General features: G+C 42.9%; 1 protein-coding gene across 1 annotated transcript in view; it reads left to right on the top strand.

Annotated features, from left to right (window-relative positions):
* CDK20 (cyclin dependent kinase 20) overlaps positions 1-17,332 on the top strand; it is a 164,462-nt gene extending 147,130 nt beyond the window's left edge. Inside the window, exons 7-9 of the mRNA XM_053695852.1 lie at positions 12,283-12,406; positions 12,950-13,105; positions 16,923-17,332. Of these exons, the coding sequence (XP_053551827.1) occupies positions 12,283-12,406; positions 12,950-13,105; positions 16,923-17,102 (460 nt within the window). The 3' untranslated portion in view covers positions 17,103-17,332. The remainder of the gene's footprint in view (positions 1-12,282; positions 12,407-12,949; positions 13,106-16,922) is intronic.
* The last annotated feature ends 221 nt before the right edge of the window (positions 17,333-17,553 follow it).

Below are 17,553 nucleotides of genomic sequence, written 5' to 3'. Positions count from 1 at the left end.
CAAATATTCCTCCTTAACGTCGGTCGAATGACTGGGGTAGGCGGAGCCTAGGAGGGATCATGTGACCAGCTTTGCTGGGCTCTTTGCCATTTCCTGTTGGGGAGGAGAATATCCCACAAGTAAGGATGACGCCGTGGACCGGACACACCGTTGGAGAAAGTAATTTATCAGGTAAACATAAATTCTGTTTTTTCCAATACCTAAAAGGTTTACAGAAATTATTAATAAGGAATGTGATAGAACAGGTGTGCCGTTCTCTTCCCCTCCTATTTTTAGCAAAATGTTTTCCAATAGACGCCACCACACGGGACTTATGGCAGACAGTCCCTAAGGTGGAGGGAGCAGTTTCTACTCTAGCAAAGCGTACTACTATCCCTGTCGAGGACAGTTGTGCTTTTTTAGAGCCAATGGATAACAAATTAGAAGGTTACCTTAAGAAAATATTTATTCAACAAGGTTTTATCCTACAGCCCATTGCATGCATTGCCCCTGTCACTGCTGCTGCGGCGTACTGGTTTGAGTCTCTGGAAGAGGCTTTTCAGGTAGAGACTCCATTGGATGACATACTTGGCAAACTTAGAGCACTTAAGCTAGCCAATTATTTTATTTCTGATGCCATTGTTCATTTGAATAAACTAACGGCTAAGAATTCTGGTTTTGCTATACAGGCGCGCAGAGCGCTATGGCTTAAATCATGGTCAGCTGACGTGACTTTAAAATCTAAGCTACTTAACATTCCCTTCAAGGGGCAGACCCTATTCGGGCCTGGTTTGAAGGAGATTATTGCTGATATCACGGGAGGAAAAGGTTGTGCCCTTCCTCAGGACAGGTCCAAATCTAGGGCCAAACAGTCTAATTTTCGTGCCTTTCGAAACTTCAAGGCAGGTGCGGCATCAACTTCCTCTAATAATAAACAAGAGGGAACTTTTGCTCAATCCAAGACGGTCTGGAGACCAAACCAGACCTGCAAAAAAGGTAAGCAGGTCAAAAAGCCTGCTGCTGCCTCTAAGACAGCATGAAGGAACGACCCCCTATCCGGTAACGGATCTAGTAGGGGGCAGACTTTCACTCTTCGCCCAGGCGTGGGCAAGAGATGTTCAGGATCCCTGGGCGTTGGAAATTATATCCCAGGGATATCTTCTGGACTTCAAAGCTTCCCCCCCAAAAGGGAGATTTCACCTTTCACAATTATCTGCAAACCAGATAAAGAGTGAGGCATTCTTACACTGTGTACGAGACCTCCTAGTTATGGGAGTGATCCATCCAGTTCCAAAGGAGGAACAGGAACAGGGTTTTTACTCAAATCTGTTTGTGGTTCCCAAAAAAGAGGGAACCTTCAGACCGATTTTGGATCTAAAGATCTTAAACGAATTCCTCAAAGTTCCGTCGTTCAAGATGGAAACTATTCGTACCATCCTACCACTGATCCAGGAGGGTCAATATATGACTACAGTGGATCTAAAGGATGCTTATCTTCACATTCCGATACACAAAGATCATCATCGGTTTCTCAGGTTTGCCTTTCAAGAGAGGCATTACCAGTTGTAGCTCTTCCCTTTGGATTAGCTACAGCCCCAAGAATCTTTACAAAGGTTCTAGGGTCGCTTTTGGCGGTCCTAAGGCCGCAGGGCATAGCAGTAGCCCCTTATTTAGACGACATCCTGATACAGGCGTCAAACTTCCAAATTGCCAAGTCTCATACGGACGTAGTACTGGCATTTCTGAGGTCGCATGGGTGGAAAGTGAACGAGGAAAAGTGTTCTCTATCCCCACTCACAAGAGTTTCCTTTCTAGGGACTCTGATAGATTCTGTAGAAATTAAAATTTACCTTGACGGAGTCCAGGTTATCAAAGCTTCTAAATTCCTGTCGGGTTCTTCATTCCATTCCGCGCCCTTTGGTGGCTCAGTGTATGGAAGTAATCGGCTTAATGGTAGCGGCAATGGACATAGTGCCGTTTGCACGCTTACATCTCAGACCGCTGCAACTATGCAGGCTCAGTCAGTGGAGCGGGGATTACACCGATTTGGCCCCTCAACTGAATCTGGACCAAGAGACCAGGGATCCTCTTCCCTGGTGGCTATCTCGGGTCCATCTGTCCAAAGGTATGACCTTCGCAGGCCAGATTGGACTATTGTAACAACAAATGCCAGCCTTCTAGGTTGGGGTGCAGTCTGGAACTCCCTGAAGGCTCAGGGATCATGGACTCAGGAGGAGTCTCTCCTTCCAATAAATATTCTGGAACTAAGAGCGATATTCAAGGCTCTTCAGGTTTGGCCCCAGTTAGCAACTCTGAGGTACATCAGATTTCAGTCGGTCAACATCACGACTGTAGCTTACATCAACCATCGAGGGGGAACAAGAAGTTCCCTAGAGATGTTAGAAGTTTCAAAAATAATTCACTGGGCAGAGATTCACTCTTGCCACCTATCAGCTATCCATATCCCAGGTGTAGAGCACTGGGAGGCGGATTTTCTAAGTCGTCAGACTTTTCATCCGGGAGAGTGGGAACTCCATCCGGAGGTATTTGCACAACTGATTTCTCCGTTGGGGCAAACCAGAACTGGATCTCATGCCGTCTCGCCAGAACGCCAAGCTTCCGTGTTACGGATCCAGGTCCAGGGATCCCAAGGCAACACTGATAGATACTCTAGCAGCGCCCTGGTCTTTCAACCTGGCTTATGTGTTTCCACCGTTTCCTCTGCTCCCTCGACTGATTGCCAAGATCAAGCAGGAGAGAGCATCAGTGATTCTGATAGCACCTGCGTGGCCACGCAGGACCTGGTATGCAGATCTAGTGGACATGTCATCCTTTCCACCATGGTCTCTGCCTCTGAGACAGGACCTTCTACTTCAGGGTCCTTTCAACCATCCAAATCTAATTTCTCTGAGGCTGACTGCCTGGAGATTGAATGCTTGATTTTATCAAAGCGTGGCTTCTCCGAGTCAGTTATTGATACCTTAATACAGGCACGAAAGCCTGTCACCAGGAAAATTTACCATAAGGTATGGCGTAGATATCTTTATTGGTGTGAATCCAAGGGTTACTCATGGAGTAAGGTCAGGATTCCTAGGATTTTATCTTTTCTCCAAGAAGGTTTGGAAAAAGGATTGTCCGCTAGTTTCTTAAAGGGACAGATTTTTGCTCTGTCTATTCTTTTTCACTAGCGTCTGGCAGATGTTCCAGACGTTCAGGCATTTTGTCAGGCTTTAGTTTGAATCAAGCCTGTGTTTAAACCTGTTGCTCCACCATGGAGCTTAAACTTGGTTCTTAAGGTTCTTCAAGGAGTTCCGTTTGAACCTCTTCATTCCATAGATATCAAACTTTTATCTTTTTTTTTTTTTTGGTAGCTATTTCCTCGGCTCGTAGAGTCTCTGAGCTATCTGCCTTACAATGTGATTCTCCTTATCTGATTTTTCATACAGATAAGGTAGTCCTGCGTACCAAACCTGGGTTCTTACCTAAGGTGGTATCTAACAAGAATATCAATCAAGAGATTGTGGTTCCATCCTTGTGTTACACAATCTGGACGTGGTCTGTGCTTTAAAGTTTTACTTACAAGCTACTAAAGATTTTCGTCAAACATCTGCTTTGTTTGTTGTCTACTCTGGACAGAGGAGAGGTCAAAAGGCTTTGGCAACCTCTTTTTCTTTTTGGCTAAGAAGCTTAATCCGCTTAGCCTATGAGACTGCTGGACAGCAGCCTCCTGAAAGGATTACAGCTCATTCCACTAGAGCTGTGGCTTCCACTTGGGCCTTTAAAAATTAGGCTTCTGTTGAACAGATTTGCAAGGCGGCGACTTGGTCTTCGCTTCATACTTTTTCAAAATTTTACAAATTTGATACTTTTGCTTCTTCGTGGCTATATTTGGGAGAAAGGTTTTACAGGCAGTGGTTCCTTCCATTTAAGTTCCTGCCTTGTCCCTCCCTTCATCCGTGTACTTTAGCTTTGGTATTGGTATCCCACAAGTAATGGATGATCCGTGGACTGGATACACCTTACAAGAGAAAACACAATTTATGCTTACCTGATAAATTTATTTCTCTTGTGGTGTATCCAGTCCACGGCCCGCCCTGTCATTTTAAGGCAGGTAATTTTTAAATTTAAACTACAGTAACCACTACACCCTATGGTTCCTCCTTTCTCGGCTTGTTTTCGGTCGAATGACTGGCTATGACAGTTAGGGGAGGAGCTATATTACAACTCTGCTGTGGGTGTCCTCTTGCAACTTCCTGTTGGGAATGAGAATATCCCACAAGTAATGGATGATCTGTGGACTGGATACACCACAAGAGAAATAAATTTATCAGGTAAGCATAAATTGTGTTTTTACACTTTGCTGTGTTAAACTTTAGATCCCAGTCGTTTGTCCAATCCTCAAATTGTTGTATATCACTTCTCATTTTGCCTACCCCCCCCCCCCCCCCCCCTGGAACATCCACTCTGTTACAAATCCATTTACTAAGACACTTTGTTTTCTGTCCTTAAGCCAGCATTCCACCTATTTCACAATTTTTGAATCTAGACCAAGGAGATACAGTTTGTGAATTAGTTTATTGTGTGGGAGGCGGATTTTCTCAGCAGGCAATCCTTCCATCCAGGGGAATGGTCTCTCCATCCCGAGATGTTTGCAGAGATATGCAGCAAGTGGGGGACGCCGAAGATAAATCTCATGGCGTCCTGTATCAATACAAAGCTACCCATGTACGGGTCGAGCGATCCCCAAGCAGATCTAATAGATGCACTAGCAGTGCCCTTGAGGTTCAAACTCATATATTTTTTCCCTCCATTATCACTTTTTCCTCGAGTGGTGGCCCGCATCAAGCAGAGTATCAGTAATCCTTATTGCTCCATTGTGGCCACGAAGGACATGTTTTACGGATCTAGTGGGGTTGTCCTCATCTCCTCTGTGGAAGTTACCTTGTTGCAGAGACCTGCTGATACAAGGTCCATTTGTTTATCAAAATCTAGATTCTCTGAGGCTGACTGTGACTGTTTGAATGCTTAGTCTTAGCCAAGAGAGGTTTCTCTGAGTGTGTCATTGATACTATTATTCAAGCTTGTAAACTAGTTACGCGGCGTATCTACCACAAGGTGTGGTGGACCTACTTATTCTGGTGTGAAGAGCATGGTTTTTCCTGGCACAGAGTTTAGATCTGTGTTTAGATCTGGGACTCCTCCTTGGAGCCTAAATCTTGTTCTTCGAGTTTTGCAACAGGTTCCGTTTGAGCCTCATGACATTACCCTAGTAGGACATCTAGGAGTCACTAGGACCCACTACCGACTGACTCAGACCTTCTTTTGGCCAGGGGTTACTGGGGATGTTAGGCAGTACTGTAGGACCTGTGATGTATGCCAGAGAGTAGGCAAGACAGGAGACCACTCCAAATCCTCTCTTCACCCTCTCCCCATCATTGATGAACCCTTCAGCAGGGTAGCTGTAGATATTTTTAGTCCCCTGTCCTGTCCCAGCCCCTCCGGGAAAAAGTATATACTGACAGTGGTAGATTATGGCACCTGGTACCAAGAGGCCATCCCTCTGTCCAATATCCAGGCAAAGACAGGGCGGAGTGGGTTTTCACCGGGAAGTGATCTTAGACCAAGGAACCCAGTTCACTGCTGAGCTCACCCAGCAGCTGTGGAGGCTTTGTGGGTTAAAACCCCTGCAAAGCACTCCATACCACCCCCAGACTAATGGGTTGTGTGAGAGGTTCAACAGGACCTAAAGCAGTTGCTTAGGACATTCTTGGCCTCTCACAAAGACTGGGAAAGATACCTGCCGCACCTCCCCCTTTGAATTAGTATATGGCCAGCGGGTGAGGGGGCACCTAGACCAGCCCACTGGGAAGGATCAGTGGGGAAGGAAGGACCCTCCATTGTGGGGTACATCCTAGAATTCAGAGACTGACTGAAGAACCTTGCCGAGAGGGTGCAAGAGAACCTTCAGGTCGCTCAAGGTAGGCAGAAGCGGTGGTACGACCGGAATGCCCGTAACCGGATCTTAGAAGTAGGGCAGAAGGTCCTGGCCCTGAAGCCTGTCAAAACAGACAAGCTACAGACTTCTTGGCAGGGACCCTATCGAGTGGTAGAACAGCTGAATGACGCAACCTGTCTGGTAGCTAAATGCTCAGATGACGGGGTCCGCCAGACCTTTCATGTGAACATGCTGAAGGCATACCAGGAAAGGGCAGAGGACATAGCCGCCTTATGTGCACAGGCCGTAGAGGACTCAGAGAGTCTTCCCATGCCGGAGTTCCCCTTTGGGGGGACTTTTTGGGGCAAAATAAGATGCCCCCAGGCATGGGTGACATACAGTTAGACGAGAGGCTAGGGACTAGGCAGAAGGAGCAAGTCAGACAGGTGCTAGGGGACCGTAGAGACATGTTCTCCACTTAACCTGGGTACACCACGGTAGCGGTGCACCGAATGGAGACCCCGGGACAGGCACCCTTGCGACAGCCGGTGTATCAGGTCTCTGAGGCAGTTAGGGAAAATATGCGCAGCGAATTCGGGGAGATGCTGGACATGGGTGTTATTGAACCGTCCAACAGCCCCTGGGCATCCCCGATGGTACTGGTACACAAACGGGACGAGACCACCCAGTTCTGCATAGACTACCGTAGGCTCAATGACAGAACAACGACAGATGCCTACCCTATGCCCAGGGTCGATGACCTTCTAGATCGCATTGCCCATGGAAACTTCCTGGCCACTCTAAACCTTTGCAAGGGGTACTGGCAGATCCTCCTGGACCCAGAGTCCATTCCAAAGTTGGCGTTCATCACCCCCTTTGGCCTATACCAGTTTAAGGTCATGCTGTTTGAAATGAAGAATGCTCCGTCGACCTTCCAGAGGATGGTAGATCACCTCCTGGATGGCCTCCAGGATTATGCCTGTGCATACCTAGATGATAATGCGACCTACAGCAACACTTGGGAGGACCATTTGGTCCATCTAGGCATCGTTGTAGACCGCATCAGGGCCGCCGGTCTGACCCTGAAGCCCGACAAATGTACGATCCAGCACCTTGGACACCGAGATGGCTGCGGGAAGCAGTGCCGGAGCCGGCCAAGATTGAGGCGGTCGCAAACTGGCCAACCACCAAGACCCAGGTCTTAGCTTTCCTAGGGACCGCAGGGTACTACCACAAGTTTGACCCCAACTACAGTGCCCTGCCCAAACCCCTGACCGATCTAACCCGAGAACAGGTCTGGTGATCTCCCGAGTGTGAGGCTGCCTTCCAAAGTCCCGACAGGTCTGGTGATCTCCCGAGTGTGAGGCCGCCTTCCAAAGCCTCAAGACAGCCTTGATCTCTGCCCCTATCCTGGCCGCTCCTAACCCAACCACATGTTTTTGAAGCCTCCAGGTTCGGGTTGGGAGCAGTGCTGAGCCAGGTGGACGAAGACGGGCACGACCACCCTGTAGCCTACAACAGTGGGAAGCTGTTACCCAGAGAGGTAGGCTACGCGGCGGAGGAGAAGGAATGCCTGGCCCTGGTGTGGGCCCTGAAAAAGCTACAACTATACCCCCTGGTTTGGCTCAACTGAGTTTCTGGGGACAATGGATGCCTATTGCGGTGGAGTTTAGCCTTGCAGCCCTTCAATTTCACTTTCCAATATCGGCCGGGAAAAACCAATGGGAATGCCAACGAACTTTCCTGGCAAACTGAATTGGGATAGTTCCCCAGACAGTCCAAGGCCGACCCGTGCGTGGATCTAGCCGGGTCTGCCGGACTTTTCAGGGAGAGCACTGTCACGGATCCTAACCCCTTTACAGCTGGCCGGGCTCCTGGAACTACCGGACGGCCGCGCCTCCCTGAGTACCCGCTGCCCTTTACCCCAGGCTGCTCCAGGGGCCCTTCACCCCAGAGCTCCGCTCTTTTGTGGGTTGGTACCCCCTAGGGCAGGCAAGAGGTGGGGTGATTGCCGGAGGGGACCACCTTTGGGAACTTGGAGTCTCGGACACCCCTATAACTCCTACTTCTTATGGCTTTCCCGGTGTACATTTGATCATCCGTAGCTCCGGCCCCCAGCAACGGATCATGACGCTTTTTGGATCTGGGGACCGAGAGCTTTCCAACGACACCCTGGAAGTCCCGCCACTCCCCCGGTATCAACCCGGAATAACCACCTCCATATCGCTGGGACTCTATGGGACTATAACTGCTATGGGGGGCGCCAACCTGTCTGGAGGGGTTGGAATGGCGGGAGATCTGGGGGTCTGATAAGACTCCTTATAAAGATGTGTTTGTGTATATAAGCAGTGTGTTTCCACAATAAAGATGTTCTTTGTTTCACCCGAATACTGGTTTTGTCTGGTTATTCGGGTGGGCTCTGCTTTAATCATTTTGCTCCCCTACATAGCGGCATGTTCCAGGTATAGGAAGGACCCTTCTGGCGGAGCTACCCAGTCAGGGTAGCCGGTGTCTGTCACACTTATTTAGGACAAGACCATGTGTTTTTTCCAGAAAAGAAAGAAACGGTAATACTTTTTGAAATGCTCTTTTCTTTGGTGAGATAATAGTGAGTCCACAAGTCATCATGTATTTAAATTTCCTTCTTGACCACTTTGACCACTAGGAGGAGGCAAAAGATACCCCAATATACCAGAGCTTTAAATCCCTCCCACTTCCCCTGAATCCTAAGTAATTTATTTTGCCTCCTTGATGGGGTGAGGTGAAGTGCCGATCTACTTGTTGTTGAAGGGGGATTCTCTAACTGATCTGAGGCCTATTTCCTCCTATATCACTCTGTCTGACGTAGGGGTAGACAAGGAGTTGTCAGCTAGGCAGTGAAAGATCTTTTCTCAGTGGGAATGACACAGGCCTACCAGGTGAAATATGGATTCCTCCACCAATCCCCTAGTCTACAGTGTGCGGCTCCTTATGGGATTCACAGCCCTCCCCAAATGAAATATGGAGTAATCCACCAATCCCCTAATCTACAGTGTGCTTCTCCTTGTGGGATTCACAGCCCTCCCCAGGTGAAATGTGGATTCATCTACCAAACCCTAATCTACAGTGTGCTTCTCCTTGTGGGATTCACAGCGCTCCCCAGTTAAAATGTGGATTAATCCACCAATCCCTTAGTCTACATTGTGCTGTTCCTTGTGGGATTTACAGTTCTCCACAGGTGAAATGTGGATTAATTGACCAATCCTCTAGTCTACAGTCTGCTTCCCCTTATGGGATCCACAGCCCTTCCCAGGGGAAATGTGGATTCATCCACCAATTCCTTAGTCTACAGTGTTTTTGTCTCTGTGGGATTCACAGCCCTCCCAAGGTGAAATGTGGATTCATCCACCAATCCTCTAGTCTACAGTCTGCTTCCCCTTGTGGGATTCACAGCCCTTCCCAGGGGTAATGTGGATTCATCCACTAAACCCTAATCTACAGTGTGCTTCTCCTTGTGGGATTTACTGCCCTCCCCAGGTGAAATGTGGATTAATCCACCAATCCCTTATTTTACAGTCTGCTTCTTTTTGTGGGATTCACTGTCCTCCCCAGGTGAAATGTGGATTCATCCACCAAACCCTAATCTACAGAGTGCTTCTCCTTTTGGGATTCACAGCCCTCCAGAGTTAAAATGTGGATTTATCCACCAGTCCCATAGTCTACAGTCTGCTAGCCCTCCCGAGATGAAATGTTGATTTATTAGCCAATCCCCTAGTCTACAGTGTGCTTCTCCTTGAGGGATTCACAGCCTTCCCCATGGGAAATGCAGATGTATCCACCATTCCCCCTTTGAGTGCTGTTAATTGTGATAGATCCTTGGCACCATGCTGAGGTGCTGCTGCTGAGGTAAGCACAGTGGATGTTGCCAACCGGCTATTAGTATGAACATATAGAAATGATTCATATAGTCTGAGGACATATATTTATATACCATACATTTTGTATAATTTTTAAGCACTTTTTGGGCACTTTTTAAATTTGTTTAAATGATGTTACTGTCCATTTATCTAGCTATACCAGAAAAACAGTAGTAACTTTTACTAGAAGCATTTTTGCCAATACATGTTTATTACAAATATGTTTCTATATAAAGATAAAATTCATTTATGTGCTTTCAAATTTTGACTTCCTTTTCTGACTTTTCTTCAGGATAAGGCTGCTCTTTGCACTACTTGTTCCTTTCTCCCTAAGGTAGTATCTATAGATACTATAGAAGAAGCAACTTCTTCACAATCTGGATATTGTTGAAGCCACAAAAGATTTCAGAGTTCTTCTCTTAATTCTTAAAGGGACACTGAACCCAAATTTTTTCTTTCGTGATTCAGATAGAGCATGCAATTTTAAGCAACTTTCTAATTTACTCCTATTATCATTTTTTTCTTCGTTCTCTTCCTATCTTTATTTGAAAAAGAAGGCATCTAAGCTTTTTTATTAGTTCAGATCTCTGGACAGCACTTTTTTTTATTGGTGGATGAATTTATCCACCAATCAACAAGAACAACCCAGGTTGTTCACCAAAAATGGGCCGGCATCTAAACTTACATTCTTGCATTTCAAATAAAGATACCAAGAAAATGAAGAAAAATTGATAATAGGAGTAAATTAGAAAGTTGCATAAAATGTCATGCTCTATCTGAATCACAAAAGAAAATTGGGTTCAGTGTCCCTTTAAGGCATATTTGATTGCAGCTAAGACTCCCCCCCTGAGCACATTACTGCTCATTCTACTAGAGCAGTTCTTGGGCCTTTCATAATCAGGCTTCTATTGATCAGATTTGCAAGGCAACTACTTGGTCTTCTTTGCACACTTATTTCAAAGTTATATATTTTTTTGATGTATATGCCTCTTCAGAGGCTGCTCTTGACACGAAAGGTCTGCAGTTCCTCATTGGTAATGTACCTGCCTTCACTGTTTGTCTCCCCCCCCACCTATTTGATGGGGATCTCAGGGACTTCACTGCTTGGGTGTAGACTCCCACATGTTATGACTAGTGGACTCTCCCCATCTGATGAAAGAAAACAACATTTTTGCTTACCTGATAAATACATTTTGTTCATGATGGTGAGAGTCCACAAGCCCCGTCCTTTCTTTTTGTTCAGGTGGTGGTAGTACTTGTTATGCCCTTCTATTGCCCTGCTTTATCTTTCCTGCTTTTCAGTTTCCTCTATCTACTTGGCTAATTGTATGACTGATGATTCAGGGTAAGTGGGAGGGATTTAAAGTATGGTTTTGGGGTATATTTTGCCTCCTAGTGGGCAGGAGGGGAATGCCCACACGTGATGGCTTGTAGATTCTCACTATCATGAAATAAATTCATTGATCAAATAAGCATAAATAATGTGTTTAGATTAAACAAAAAAAATTGACTACAATGTTTATTATCATACTTAATTCTACCTATATTTTGGCCTGGGCTGCTCAGATATCTGCATAATGCGTCTGTGTAAGGAACTAAGTAACAGTTTATTATAGAGAAAGAAAACACAGAATGAAGGACACGAACTGTAAGGGTTAAATTTCCTTAACCTTAAAGGGACAGTATACTGTAAAATAGTTTTTCCCTTAATGTGTTTACAATTGCTTTTTTTCCCCAACTGCAGTGTAAAGAATGTATGCATATTATCTTTTTAAGGTTTATTTGTGTATATTAAAGCTATGATTTTGTGTTTTGAAGCCACGACCTAATAAAATGGGTTGAGCTTGTAGGTATAATCAGATCTCATTACTGTATCACATTGTGTACATATACCTGCTTCTTTATCTTATATCTGTCCATAAAACAATCACCAGTACTTGGAGAGAACAATGGAAAATCAACATTTTATTACCTTATCTCTGCTATATCCCACTGGGATTGTAATTTCTTCTGCTGGCTGTGTTTACAAAGCTTATCTATAGCTGGTACGCGCGGCCACAAACTTTCAGAATAGGTGGGGATACCACATGCTAAATCATCTATTTCAAATGCCAATATAAGGGTAAAGGAAATACTTGTAAACAATTTAATACACTCCAGCAGGTAAAGTGGATCATTGGGAACAAATTAAAGGGGAGAAAATTTTTGAGTAAATTGTCCCTTTAATGGTTAACTGCTGCAATTATTTTTTCTGTAAATCCATAGTATATATCATAGGCTGAGTGTTATCTCCATGACCTATTTAATGATTTACGTAACATTTATTAAGAACAGAAAATGTTATAATATTGCAAAGTATTTATCTGTCCCCATTCGGCTTTTTCATTATGCCCCCCGGATGGCAACATTTTCTGTAGAGAAAACTGAGGCACCACTATGAGAGCTGCACTTTAACCATGCTTTTGTCTTCAGGGCAGTCGGCTGCATATTTGGAGAACTGCTAAATGGTTCCCCGCTGTTTCCTGGGGAAAATGATATTGAACAACTCTGCTGTGTCCTGCGTACTCTGGGGACACCCAGCCCTAAGACTTGGCCTGTGGGTAACTCTTTTATTATGTTACTTTAGGCGCCATCCCCTCCACTACTACTCACTAGCCAGACCATGGTCTTATTACTGTTTCTTCCATAGTGCCCCTCACTGTTCTTTTATTCCTTTCTTACTACTGATGATTGCTGCATGTAGCCATTTTTGCCTTATTTCTGACTTTCTTGTTAAACCCTTCCTCTCTTTGCCATCCCTCTCTCCATGATATTGTATTGTCTTTAAAGGCACATTAAACACCCAAACCCAAAAAAGGATATATTGCTCATTGGCTGTTAATAACCAACTACCAGATCTCTATTGTTGGACAGTGGCAAGCAACAGAAGTATTTTTTTTACTTGCAGGAACATTAACTTTAGAAACAAACATATTTTAAAATGCCCTCTTTTAGATGCACAAAGGAAAAAAATTATATTCCTTTAATTGACTATCCATATAGGCCATCCCTCTGTCTGTGCGTCTAACCTGCCATGTCCTCACTCTGTCCATGTGACTGCCCTTGGCCTCATTTCTCATGCTGGTTGTTTCATCTGCAGGAGATTACAGAACTGCCAGATTATAACAAGATCTCATTCAAAGAGCATCGTCCCCTTCCCCCAGAGCGTATTGTCCCAGACACTTCCCCTGAGGCTCTGCAGCTTCTCATGCGTTTCTTGGTGTATCCGTCCAATCAGAGAATCCGAGCAGCTGAGGTGAGAAGAGCCACACTTATTTGTGAAATGTTATTACTTTAACAATTCCTTGTTTAGCCATAAAAGTGACTACTAAATCTGAATTTTAAATGAAAAGTATTTTTTTTTCTCTGAGAAATGGGAAAGCTACTTCCATTTTCCCTCCCCTTGTGTCATGTGACAGCCATCAGTCAATCACAAATGCATATACGTATAAACAGTGAATCTCTGCACATGCTTTGTAGGAGTTGGTGCCTCAGAAAGTGGGAATATAAAATGAGTTTAGTTAAGTTTTTGTTTTAAGTGCATGCTTAATCTGAATCATGAAAGTTTAATTTTGACTTTAGTGTCCTTTTAAGTATTCTGCTTTTTTACATAATACTTTTTAGTAAGCCTACTACCCTGTTACCCCCACAAGTTTTTGTGGGTTTAGGCTGTTCACACCCTTGGTGTGAGAGGTAGGGCACCTAGTCTTCTGTGGGAACCAGATGTGGGAGAGACTTTAGCCTTGATTTGCATGGTAGTCAGATCTTCTGTACTTTTTACGCATTATAAGCAAAGTCCATGAGTTTCAAGATGTGGAAGGCATACTCATTGGTGTTGCTAGGTGTCACAAGCTGCAGGGCTCTGATTTTACTAGAAGTAGGCAGTAGAATCCCTGCTCTTGATTGATGTGGGACACAGAGTTTATTGCCTTGTGAGGTATGCTAGTCAGGAGAGCTCTATCTGTGTTAGGTGTTTTTTCTTGCTAGGTATAAGAAAGAGATGTTGCTTGTCTTCCCAGTTGTATGAGATGGGACCACTAGGGTCTCTGAGCTTTCCATGTGAGCTAGGTCCTCTGGGCTTCCTTGGTATGAGAGGCAAGACAAATTTGTCTGGCTAGGTGTGGAAAGCAGGAGCCACTTGTCTGGCTAGGTGTGCAAGGCAGGAGCCACTTGTATAGCTAGGTGTGGGAACTGGACCCACTTGGCTGGCCAACTGTGTAAGACAGAACCTATTTGTCTGGCAAAGAGCTGTAGTAGGCATAACCCACTTGTCTGTTTATGTTTAGGAAACAGGAAACATTTTTATAAAGCACAATAATTAAACAGCGCTAGCTGCCAGGGGTGATTCAAAATTGCTATGATGTAACAAAATAAACACCAAAAGGATAAATAACAATAAGAATTAGAATAAAAATTAATACTTAATGAAAGCAATAAATAAATATAATATAAAAAAATATAGATTAACGTGTGTTAGTTTGGAATCACTAATTATTATTATACAAATTCCTAAAGATCAGACAAGGAGCAAAAAACACAATAGGTGCAAATAAGTACAACTGTGTAATGATTATTATATACGAGACCTGTTGCTGCAAAAATGACCGAAGGTGTCCTGCGTGCCTCCTGAAGTAAAGTAGAATCCCAAATCTCTGAAACAGATAAGCGCAAACAGACTCAAGTGTAGGTAGATACAACAAACACACCCCACTCTCTGAATTGTACTTACAAAATTGTAATTTATTCAGGCGGTTTGTTAAAATAACATATGATCTCCACGGCAGTTAAAACATAAATCTTTGCAAATGAACATGAAAGTTTCTGAGCCAAAAGTGTCCGTTTTGAGTTAATGTCCGTTGTAGTGACTTCAAATAAAAAAAACGCTTGTATTAGAGAGCGTCAATGTAGAAGCCGGTAACGTCACTGGAACAAAGTACGGATCCTCATGTAGTCCAAAAGCCTCAACGCGTTTCAACCGCCACCGTGCGGTCTTTCTCAAGAGGTAAAAGTTCATGTCCCTTCTCACAGTGCAGGTTATTATATAGCCAGCAAGCTTATTTTATTGGATGGAGAAAGGTCTCTTTATATAACTAGCCTGCCTGCTGTGTTTGTTGTGGGAAGCAAGCTAGAGTTACAATGCATATTAAATAAGTGGCACATATTATAATAATACGATTAAAAACATAACTATGCTAAAATACTATAAAATGGTATATAAATTATACTACAACAAAATAAGTTAATAAACCAAATGATGTCATTACTAAACTACAATAAACTAGATTTTCACAAGCATATTTTGCCAATTGTCGAAAAAATGTTGAAGGATAGTACAAAATAAAAGACAAAGAAAGAACAAAGTTATTATAACAAAAATCTATTAAAAACACAAATATTTAAATTTTATACTATTGAAAACATATATAATAATGTACTGTTAAACATATAATTACTAAATTTTACCGAAAAATGTAAAATAATAGACCGCAAAAAAAAAAAAAAAAAAAAAAAAACTATCACTAATAGATTAAAAAACCAATGTATTTTCACAAATGTTTTTATAGCCATTAATAGTACGGTGTATATTGTGCATAGATCAAAATCTAAACCAATGTATAAGGGAACAGCCATTGTATCCTATCTACTCTATATTGATTATTACTATTAGCACCCATAAGTTATGCCATTAAAATACATAATAATACTGATTTGAAAACATTTAAGTATTATACTACTTAAATGTTATTTGGATACTATTTAAATATTCTGGACATAAAAATATTCATATTCAAATTAATCAAATCATGTAATTTAAAATATATATTAAAAATACTAAAAATCTCAAAAATATTTAAAATGTCCAAAATATACATAATAAAAATATATCATTAATAAATAAATTAATTAATTAATTCTTTGTCACATACATATATAAATATACATACACAAATGTATAAATAAACAAAATGCACAGGACCAGGATTCCATCCGATTCATAACTACCTATATTGAAGGCCATATGATTGTCAAGGAGGCCTTTAGGAAACATTGGGGCATACTAAAATCAGATAGTATGCTAGCACCATCATTATCAGAACATCCACTAATCACCTTTAGGAAGGGTAGAAACTTGAGAAATCTGTTAGCAGGCTAGTTATATAAAGAGACCTTTCTCCATCCAATAAAATAAGCTTGCTGGCTATATAATAACCTGCACTGTGAGAAGGGACATGAACTTTTACCTCTTGAGAAAGACCGCACGGTGGCGGTTGAAACGCGTTGAGGCTTTTGGACTACATGAGGATCCGTACTTTGTTCCAGTGACGTTACCGGCTTCTACATTGACGCTCTCTAATACAAGCGTTTTTTTTATTTGAAGTCACTACAACGGACATTAACTCAAAACGGACACTTTTGGCTCAGAAACTTTCATGTTCATTTGCAAAGATTTATGTTTTAACTGCCGTGGAGATCATATGTTATTTTAACAAACCGCCTGAATAAATTACAATTTTGTAAGTACAATTCAGAGAGTGGGGTGTGTTTGTTGTATCTACCTACACTTGAGTCTGTTTGCGCTTATCTGTTTCAGAGATTTAGGAAACATTTTTATGCTTAGGTTTGAGATGCAGGACCAACTTATCTGGTTAGGTTTGAGAGGTAGAACTAAGTTGTTTGGCTAAGTGTGAGAGTTGAGCCACCTGGCTGACTGTGTGTAGGAGGAAGGGGCCATTTATCTGGCTATGTGTGGGAAGTGGTTATGTAAGGGCACTTTTACTTGGTATGGATTGGACAGCTCCATAAATGCTTTTGGCTAATTACAATTCGACTGGCTGTTCTGTTATGATATCAGCCAGTTATAAACACATTCTATTTGTGTGGTGTTTAGTCTCTGTAATCACTATTTAGAGTATAGGTTTGGGAACCAGAAAGCTTGTACACACTGGCAATTATATTGTGCGACTGTGATCATGTCTCTGAGCAACATATTCCCTTCTCTCTCTACCACTGTTGACATCTTTATGGTTGCTCCCACCTCTGTCATCATGTAACACAATCTTCCTCTTCCTTAGGCTCTCCTGCATCCATATTTTTTCAGGGAGCCTCTGCCTGCTCACCATTCAGAGCTCCCCATCCCCCAGAAAGAAGGGAGGAGAAGCCGGCAGCATCAAAGAGAATTTCTCACAGAGCAACCAATAACTGATAGCGTACTGGACCCAGCACTGCTGAGCAGCTACTTGCATGGACTCTGATCTCTCTATTGGATTCCCTCATTGTGCAGTATTTGTATATATTGTATGTCTTATAACTAAGGTCCCTTGCTGCAGGCTCATTTTGTGTGCCAGCTTAGCCTTGGCAGGTTATATCTTTATATGTTTATCCAGAACCATTCTAGATTTATTTTTTTGAGAACATGTTGTAGTAATTCTGTTGTATATATTATTTCTCTGCAGAATGTTTTATAAAATATTTTTTAAATTTAGTATGAATTTTTGTCTTGTTTATGTAAACTAAGCTTTACTTGATTTCTAGAACATATTTTTTTTATTTCTTAAACTGCTAATTCAAGTACTGGAAGGATGAACCAGTGTATCCTAATTATAAAATATAACCAGCTAAAATTCAAGAGCACCATACATTCTAGGGAATAAGTACTAAAATATGTGAGATGCAGGTAGCAAAGTCTGCTGGGTCATATGCAGT

The sequence above is a fragment of the Bombina bombina genome, chromosome 12 (assembly GCF_027579735.1).
Source record: "Bombina bombina isolate aBomBom1 chromosome 12, aBomBom1.pri, whole genome shotgun sequence".
Lineage (NCBI taxonomy): Eukaryota > Metazoa > Chordata > Amphibia > Anura > Bombinatoridae > Bombina > Bombina bombina.
Note: the sequence above shows the minus strand (reverse complement) of the source record. Positions and strands in the feature narration are given on the sequence as shown.